The 9,456-nt window shown below is 47.5% G+C and overlaps 3 protein-coding genes across 3 annotated transcripts; all 3 read right to left on the bottom strand.

Moving 5' to 3' along the window:
- Positions 1 to 803: 803 nt before the first annotated feature.
- Positions 804 to 2,662, bottom strand: LOC128722817 (chaoptin-like; the record flags this gene model as incomplete). The annotated part of the gene is made up of 1 exon (XM_053816502.1): positions 804 to 2,662. A coding segment is annotated over one exon (1,170 nt), but the record flags the coding sequence as incomplete, so codon positions are not given.
- On the bottom strand, positions 2,656 to 4,930 carry LOC128722188 (leucine-rich repeat-containing protein 15-like). The gene is made up of 2 exons (XM_053816034.1): positions 4,872 to 4,930; positions 2,656 to 4,756 (listed from the first exon to the last, which is right to left on the bottom strand). The coding sequence occupies exons 1-2, from the start codon at positions 4,889 to 4,891 to the stop codon at positions 3,070 to 3,072; spliced, it is 1,707 nt and encodes a 568-aa protein (XP_053672009.1). The 5' UTR covers positions 4,892 to 4,930; the 3' UTR covers positions 2,656 to 3,069.
- A 333-nt stretch (positions 4,931 to 5,263) lies between these two features.
- LOC128722189 (leucine-rich repeat-containing protein 15-like) lies at positions 5,264 to 7,596 on the bottom strand. The gene is made up of 2 exons (XM_053816035.1): positions 7,583 to 7,596; positions 5,264 to 7,484 (listed from the first exon to the last, which is right to left on the bottom strand). The coding sequence occupies exons 1-2, from the start codon at positions 7,594 to 7,596 to the stop codon at positions 5,954 to 5,956; spliced, it is 1,545 nt and encodes a 514-aa protein (XP_053672010.1). The 3' UTR covers positions 5,264 to 5,953.
- Between the last annotated feature and the right edge of the window lie 1,860 nt (positions 7,597 to 9,456).

Here is a 9,456-nt window from a genome sequence, read left to right as displayed (position 1 = left end):
GACTTTTTCGAACGTACCGGGCTCGATACGGATCACTGAACCATAGGAAATTTGCAGTGATCTGAGGTCGGTGAATGACAAGAGCGCATCCGTGTGAAGACTGGGTTCTAAGTAGTTTAAGATCGCCAGATCGCCGATTTTATTTACGAACTTTGGGCAATACAGCTCTAAGTGACTCAGAACGGAGCTGTTTGCGTCGATTATCAAGCAGGATGCCGGATGACAGATGCATCCTGTCGCTGATTTCGATTCGGTAGAAACGAGTGCATTCAGGTAAATGCCCACTACAACACTTCGGGAGCGCAAAAAAAGCAAACGAAAGGAAAAGATCGCGTTATTGCGCATGAACATGGGCTCACGTACGAAGTGCAGCCTTTGGGTCGGAGGCCATTGATTAAGGTTTCTTACCCTACGAAGCTAAGCTTCATCTTTGAGTAGCTCAGATCAACCACGCTGGATCACTGTTCTCGATGAACTGAAGCCGAGATCGTGAATCGGATCGCGATCGAGCGGCGTCAGCAAAAAGGGATTTTGTTTTGAAATCACGATCGTTACCAACAATTACCGACCAATGCGAACAAGTTTCTCAGCAAAGATTGCCATTGCTGTCTTCGTTCCGCTGTTCGCGCGTTGTGATAAGGAATGATCTTCGTTGCTCGAATCGTTGTTCGAGAGTGAGAGGAACTGGAGATGCCGTCACCTTCTGGACGCGGCAACTGAAGGCGCATGTAGCACATTTCTCAAACACAGCTAGATTTTGATAAAAGTATATTGTACTGATCAGATACATTGTTAACTTGAGTTCGAAACTATGGAACGGGATTTATTTTCGACTTTTTATATGGTTGCGCTAAAACATACTTCGTGTTCTTTGTCACACATGCACATTCACACATATTCACACACACGCACTGCAAATTGTTAGGTTTGCTTATGGGTTATTTCTATACAATACAAGGCGAGCGCAAGGACGTTTCATTTGCGTTCCTTCCACAACGCTTATCAAGAACCTGATTCACAATTGATAATTGCGGTCTGGAGTGGGTGTCCGCTGGTGTAGTTGGATGTTATTGTTTTTCCGTAATCAGAATATCGTTGAAAGCGCAAGATTTTCCTCTCATTCTGTGCACATGAACCAAACTGTTGGTGATTGCATGGCGTGCTTGAAGCGAAGCTCTTCTATTACGTCGTTTTAAATATATGAGATTTTAAACTTTCCCATGACTCATGACTCAAGACCTAAACCAGGTTTCGAATCATTGACAACAAAACAAAGGAAGTGCACCACTACCAGCGCGCTACTGACCTGCGACTGATAACACTTGGGCTAGAACGAAACCCGAAGCATACCTGATTCATGTTTCCGGCACGCGAACTGCCCAGTGTAAATTCTGTTACCATCCGTGCGGCCATTAGGCAGCACTTGATTAATATTATTTGCACCATTTAACATACACTGCACCAAACGCTCACTCTGTACCGTTCAATGCAACTAGCCATTCAGATCGCACGATACCAAACTTTCGTGCGAGATAGACGATCGCCGCTGGATGCGCTCCTTGAACAACACTGGGAAGTACCGGCTGTCGACAAACAGCTTACCTATCAACCCGCAAACCATACACAGCAGCAACGCAATGACGACATACTCCGCCGTCTTATCACCAGCAATACCGTGCTCGTGCCGATCTCTGCCATCCTCACCCAGCTCGTGGTCGGTTTCGTTGCCAAATGAGGGCGCTACCTTTAGTGGGCACTTGGACTCATCGAACAGATAATCGCTGCGAATGTACGGTTGGATGTCGTGCTTCTTCAAGTCGTCGATCGCGATCGATAAGGAAGTGGAGTTCCACGGTAGATCGTAGATCCCGAGGGCCTTCAGATTGGGGAAGTTGCGCTTGATCGAACCGATTGAAATGTTCGCGATCGGATTTCCGCTGATCATCAACCGCTCCAGAAGCCGCTGTGACGTGAGATTTTCCAGGTCGATCTTCTTCAGGTTGTTGTATGAGATGTCCAGAAAGCGCAGCTTGCGTAAGTCGTGCAGCGTCTTGTAGTTCAGGCTGATGTTGGTACACTCGATGTTGAGGGATGTGATTTGCTTCATGTTCAGGAAGTCGGTATTCTTTTGTTGCAGGTTGTGCGAAATGTCCAGCGATCGTAGTGTATCGGCACAGTGCTCGAGCCACTCGAAGCTATGCAGGTTGTTGTGGGCGAGGTAGAGTTTCTCTAGGTTACAGCCACTACCGATTACGACGGAATCGATCGCGTTGTGGGACGCGTGCACCTCGATGCTGTTGTTGTTGATGTGAACGGATGTTAGGTTGTTGTACTTCAGGTTCACCTTACGCACGCCGATATCCGTCCAGGCCATGTCGACCAGTTGGTTGTATGACGCGTCAAGGAACGTCATGGCGATGATCCCATCTGTGGTGAGCCAACTGTCGAGATTGAGCAACACCAGCCGGTTGTGGTTCAGGTCGAGCAACTTCAGCTTCCGTTGCTTGTGAAACACGCCACTGGGCAATCTGGTGAGGTTGTTGTACGAGAGGTTGAGCTCCTCCAGCTCCACGAGAAACTCGAACGTGTCATGTTTTATCTCCGACAGGCGGTTATGGTGAAACAGCAGGTATTGCAGCTTGGGAGTTTTCGAGAACCAGTGTTAACAAGTGAATCCAGCAGATGCGTTTTGGGTGCAGATCGGTGATTTCGACTCTGTTTCGTTATGCGATCAATTTCCCACGTTGTGCATAGTGAACGTTGTGCTTAGTGATTTGTTTCCATTTTTATCTAAAATTTATGTTTTCTGTGTAGATACTCGCTATTGCGCCTACTGACAGCCATAGGATAAATGTTCTTATGCAAACAGAAATGGGGTACGATCACTCTTTCCACATTTTATTCTACGTTGTTTTTTGCCACATTATGTAATTTTTTATCATTTTTGCAACCGTACAGTTATTCGTTCGTGTTTTCTTAAACCCACACACCCGCCTATAAACGTCGATCTCAGATTGGTAGAATCACATAGTTTCCGCAGTTTTTGATTACTTTGGACCTACAGAATCTCTAGACGAGCCGCACCGAGTCTGCATTATCGACGGGAGTGAGTCGATGAACATCGAACCGACGTTGACGCAAGTAGTACACCAACACAACGAGACACCCGACCCCAAACACGGCAAACATGTACGCCAGCACTTGGAATGCTATGAACAGCGGTGACGATGGGTCTGTCGAATCTGCGTCAGGAACTACTGCTTGAACAGACGCGGTGTTTGGTACGGCGTTTAACCTCATCGAAGGCTCAGCTGCCGCGTTCATTACAGTTACGTGTGTCACATCCGATCTGGCCGTGGTAGATTCTTGCCCACGGCTATCAACTTTAAGCGTAGATGAATGGTAGAATTCGTCGATGTCCTCATTCAGGATATCACTGATATCGTCCGTGTAGTAGTCACCGTCATCGGCTGTGGACTTTCCAGCCGGTTCCGTCCCGCACAGTTCGATGTAAGCAGACGAAAAGAGCACAGTGTGAGCCAACCCCTGCATATCCGCCTTCAGCTTGTACCGGCGCATATGACTCAACATCTGCTGCAGATAGGTCGAGTTCCAGCCATTACCGCAGATCTCGAGCACACGCAACTCGGGCAGGTACTCACGCAGCTCGATGAAGTTGATCTTGCTGATGTTGTTGTACGCGACGATCAACGACTGCAGCTCCATTTGGGAGCTGAACATATGGAAGTCGAGCTCCGTGAGATTGTTGTAGGACAGATCTAACATCACCAGCTGAGTGAGGTTAGCAAAGGTTGCATCGCTCAGTTGGATGTTGGTGTGACTCAACAGAAGCTCGCGGAGACGAGACAATCCACTAAACACGCTGTTCGGTGCTAACGGATTCTTGCTAAGGTTAAGCTTCGTGAGGTTCGTCATGTGCGTCAGTGGCGTGATGTTCGTGAGAGCGTTATCATTCAGCAACAGATCGGTAATACCGGAACCAGAACCGGTGATTGTGCTGATGCGGTTCTGATCCGCTTGTACCACTTTCGTCATATCATCCAGATGCAGACTTGTAAGAGAATTGTTGTGCAGGAACAGCAGCGTTACCTTGAGCTGGGGAAAATCGAAGGTCACCAGCTGGTTGTTGGATAGATCCAACCGGATGAGTTCAGCTATGTTGTCGAAAAGCCCGACCGGCAGCTCCTTCAGCATGTTGTTGTTCAAGTGAATCGACAATAACCCGGGACTGGAGCGGAAGAGTTCGGCAGGCACACTAGCGAGCTTATTGCTGGAAAGCACCACATGAGTGAGGTTCTTGAGCCCGTCAAGCGCATTCGGCGCAATAGTCGCCAATTCGTTCGAGATCAGGTAAAGAAACTGAAGCGAGCCTAAGCCGCGGAACGTGTAGTCCTCGAGCGAGCTCAGCATGTTGTTGCGAATGATGATCTTCGTCAGGTCGGGGACTTTTTCGAACGTTCCGGGGTCGATGCGGGCCAGTGAGCCTTGGAAGATTTCCAGTGATGTGAGGTTGGGGAACGACAAGAACGCATCCGTATGGAGACTGGGTTCGAAGTAACGTAAGATCAGCAGATCGTTGATGTTGATCATGGGCGTGGGGCAGTGCAGCTCTAAGTGGCTCAGTACGGAGCTGTTCGCGTTGATTATCAAGCAGCTGGACGGGTGACACAGACATAACGCCGCTTCCGCTGTCTCGATAGAAACGAACGCATTCAGGCAAATGCCCACTACAACACTTCGGGGGCGCAAAAAAAGCAAAAGAAAGGAAAAGATCGCGTTAATGCGCATGTTCATGGTTACACTACGAAATGCAGCCTTTGGGTCGGAGGCCAATGAATAAGGTTTCTTACCCTACGAAGCTAAGCTTCATCTTTGAGTAGCTCGGATCAACCACACTGGATCACTGTTCTCGATGGACTGAAGTCGTGATCGTGAATCGGATCGCGATCGAGCGGCGTCAGCAAAAAGGGATTTCGTTTTAAAACCACGACCGTTATCAACAACTCCCGACCAATGCGAACAAGTTTCTCAGCAAAGATTGTCATTGCTGTCTTCGTTCCGCTGTCCGCGCGTTGTGATAAGGAATCATCTTCGTTGCTCGAATCGTTGTTCGAGAGTGAGAGGAGCTGGAGATGCCGTCACCTTCTGGACGCGGCAACTGAAGGCGCATGAAGCACATTTCTCAAACAAAGCTAGAATTTGATTAAAAATATTGGACGACTCGGTACATGGTAAACTTGAGTTCGAAACTATGGAACGGGATTTATTATCGACTTTTTATATGGTTGCGCTAAAACATTCTTCGTGTTCTTTGTCACACATGCACATTCACACATATTCACACACACGCACTGCAAATTGTTAGGTTTGCTTATGGGTTATTTCTATACAGTACAAGGCGAGCGCAAGGACGTTTCATTTGCGTTCCTTCCACAACGCTTATCAAGAACCTGTTTCACAATTGATAATTGCGGTCTTGAGTGGGTGTCCGCTGGTGTAGTTGGATGTTATTGTTTTTCCGTAATCAGAATATCGTTGAAAGCGCAAGATTTTCCGCTCATTCTGTGCACAAGAACCAAACTGTTGGTGATTGCATGGCGTGCTTGAAGCGAAGCTCTTCTATTACGTCGTTTTAAATATATTAGATTTTAAACTTTCCCATGACTCATGACTCAAGACCTAAACCAGGTTTCGAATCATTGACAACAAAACAAAGGAAGTGCACCACTACCAGCGCGCTACTGACCTGCGACTGATAACACTTGGGCTAGAACGAAACCCGAAGCATACCTGATTCATGTTTCCGGCACGCGAACTGCCCAGTGTAAATCCTGTTACCATCCGTGCGGCCATTAGGCAGCACTTGATTAATATTATTTGCACCATTTAACATACACTGCACCAAACGCTCACACTGTACCGTTCAATGCAACTAGCCATTCAGATCGCACGATACCAAACTTTCGTGCGAGATAGACGATCGCCGCTGGATGCGCTCCTTGAACAACACTGGGAAGTATCGGCTGTCGACAAACAGCTTACCTATCAACCCGCAAACCATACACAGCAGCAACGCAATGACGACATACTCCGCCGTCTTATCACCAGCAATACCGTGCTCGTGCCGATCTCTGCCATCCTCACCCAGCTCGTGGTCGGTTTCGTTGCCAAATGAGGGCGCTACCTTTAGTGGGCACTTGGACTCATCGAACAGATAATCGCTGCGAATGTACGGTTGGATGTCGTGCTTCTTCAAGTCGTCGATCGCGATCGATAGGGAAGTGGAGTTCCACGGTAGATCGTAGATCCCGAGGGCCTTCAGATTGGGGAAGTTGCGCTTGATCAAACCGATTGAAATGTTCGCGATCGGATTTCCGCTGATCATCAACCGCTCCAGAAGCCGCTGTGACGTGAGATTTTCCAGGTCGATCTTCTTCAGGTTGTTGTATGAGATGTCCAGAAAGCGCAGCTTGCGTAAGTCGTGCAGCGTCTTGTAGTTCAGGCTGATGTTGGTACACTCGATGTTGAGGGATGTGATTTGCTTCATGTTCAGGAAGTCGGTATTCTTTTGTTGCAGGTTGTGCGAAATGTCCAGCGATCGTAGCGTATCGGCACAGTGCTCGAGCCACTCGAAGCTATGCAGGTTGTTGTGGGCGAGGTAGAGTTTCTCTAGGTTACAGCCACTACCGATTACGACGGAATCGATCGCGTTGTGGGACGCGTGCACCTCGATGCTGTTGTTGTTGATGTGAACGGATGTTAGGTTGTTGTACTTCAGGTTCACCTTACGCACGCCGATATCCGTCCAGGCCATGTCGACCAGTTGGTTGTATGACGCGTCAAGGAACGTCATGGCGATGATCCCATCTGTGGTGAGCCAACTGTCGAGATTGAGCAACACCAGCCGGTTGTGGTTCAGGTCGAGCAACTTCAGCTTCCGTTGCTTGTGAAACACGCCACTGGGCAATCTGGTGAGGTTGTTGTACGAGAGGTTGAGCTCCTCCAGCTCCACGAGAAACTCGAACGTGTCATGTTTTATCTCCGACAGGCGGTTATGGTGAAACAGCAGGTACTGCAGCTTGGGGGTTTTCGGGAACAAGTGTGAATCCAGCAGCGTTATGTTGGTACCGGTGATCTCGACGTGGCTGAGCTTGTTACAATCGACGAAACTGTTCGGATCAATCTCTCGGTAAAACAAGCTGTTCAGCACGATGAAGCTCTCCAGGTTTGGGAGTGAGGCAAACATTTTCGTTGGCACACCAATTATCTTCTTATTGCTGATCGACAGCTTCGTGATAAAGCTCCAGTTGAACTTGACGGTGCTGGACGACTGGAAGACGTCATCGAAATCGATGAATTCACAATGGGGTGGTTTTTCTCCTTCATGATCGAAGCAAACGTCCACGTAATCATTATCTTCGGCAAACGCTACCGACAGAAGACTCCAGGCCAACGCCAACAAGCTAGAAATGCGTTTAAAGTACGATTGAATAGTATATAACGCTGTATCAGATGTGGGCTCTTGGTGACAAGAGGACATGAACCAGCTGTGGAGACTTACCAGTATCGGAACATTGCCGCACGCACCACACTCCGGCTAACTGTTATCCGTAACGTCGTAATACATACTGACGGTTCGGGGCATGGGATAAGCCAGCATAAGCATATCGTAGAGCAAGAATCTCCATCGTATTAACTAGGCACTCGCGTCCATAACGTACGCCACGGTATTGTTCGCGTGCAGTACGATCACAACGCGTTACGGAATGCGTTGACGACCGCTCGTTGTGGCTACTGGGACACACAATATACTTAAACCTTAATTGAAGAAGATTGATACGCCGACGTGCATTTTGGTAGAGTCTTAAAGTCGCAGTACGTCGTGTCGTCGCAGAGGGATGACACGTCAACGGGAAAGCTGATGCGAACGAATATTAAATCAAAGCGTTGAGAGAAAGTGTGATGTTGCTTCATGCTCATACATATACATGTAATAGGTGAAAAGCGCATCGAAAACATTGATAGAAAATCTTCGAAGCATTTATCTTCATGGTCGATCATGAGGCACATATCAATTTATATCATATAATTTATACTGTTCGATATGAAAACTGAACGATAACAACTGTCGAGAGAAATAAGATCATTCAAATGTTTTGGACTACAGCAGCATCTACTAGTCCAAATAATATGTGACGGAATTTTTGCATGCAGGTATGCAGTACAACCAAAATGAACAAAACGCCTGAAACGTATGCAACCAGTGTTACAATTTAATTTTTGCGGATCATGAATGTTCCAAATTTTTCAAACTCTCACATTTAAATGTATTATTATCGGCATTCTAATCAGATCGTAGGTTTTACCATGTCCAGCATGCCCAAATCAGGCACAGTTTGAGCTATCAATCAAGCCGTTATGGCAATTACACCGTTTCCATCCCATGCGCGCCTGGTGGTGATAGCGACATTAACCCACGGCTAGCCTTTTAACGCACCATCGTATCCGATCGTCCCGCCATCAATCAAGAAGCGAATCATTTAATCAACTACACCCATCGTGAGACCGCCGGGCGGTTCGTTGGAGTTCTTTTCTCACGCGTAACTAGATCGTAGGCGAAAGATCACGAGCCCCGATTGACGGCATTGAGACGTCTCTGAACCTTTACTTCCGGTGTGCGTCGGTGAAATGAGACGGATGCCTGTGGCCGTGAGCTGGTGGAAGACATCGCACCAACCGTGACCTCGCGCGAAAGGCATATTGAAACTTCCATCTTGGCTCAGCTCAGACAAACCGGCACAAGCCGGGCACAGGCCGGCTACCCGCTGTGGGCCAAATTTATCGATATTTAGTGTCAGATTTATGCGTCCAATCGTATGGCACCGTGTGTGGCTTTATTCGTCTCGTTTCGGTCGTTTGGTATGCGCACGCTGTACCACGCGACCTGCGTTGTGATGTTGGTTTTTTTTTTGCTTTCCCATTCCATCCCAACGGGATTTCCCGCTGGATGCACTTTCAGGGCCGTAAAGGCACGCTAGCCAAATGGGTGGGCTCTTTCGGTGCAAGCAGAGCGAACGGATGCCCGAGATCGAGATGAATGGGATTGCATTTGTAAATCGTTAGCATTAATAAAGCGTATTGCGATTGGTGCGATTGATGTGGCCGGTTTTTGTTTGCATTTTTTTCTTTATTTCTCCTCAATCATGCTACTCCTGTAGTTCAGTACTGTCAACAAAATACCATTGATTTGCACAGATTAATCAAAAGATTGATTTCGAATGCGAAAATTTCGAGCAGTAGTCACACAGTTCTTCGATGTAGCACTGGCAATCGTTTTTTGCTCTTCATTAATTTCTCAGTTTTTCTTCATTTTGTTTCCAGGTTTTAATCAAATGTACGTAAATATACACAGTACGGTAGAGCAAAATTGGTGGG

Source organism: Anopheles nili, chromosome 2, assembly GCF_943737925.1.
Source record: "Anopheles nili chromosome 2, idAnoNiliSN_F5_01, whole genome shotgun sequence".
NCBI lineage: Eukaryota > Metazoa > Arthropoda > Insecta > Diptera > Culicidae > Anopheles > Anopheles nili.
The sequence above is the reverse complement of the archived record's forward strand: the minus strand, read 5'-3'. Positions and strand labels throughout refer to the sequence as shown.

Coding starts and splice junctions, on each gene's coding strand:
- LOC128722188 (XM_053816034.1), bottom strand. CDS start 4,891: ATGAAGCTTAGCTTCGTAGG. Junction 4,757..4,871: donor ATGAAGCTTAGCTTCGTAGG/GTAAGAAACCTT, acceptor GCGCCCCCGAAG/TGTTGTAGTGGGCATTTGCC.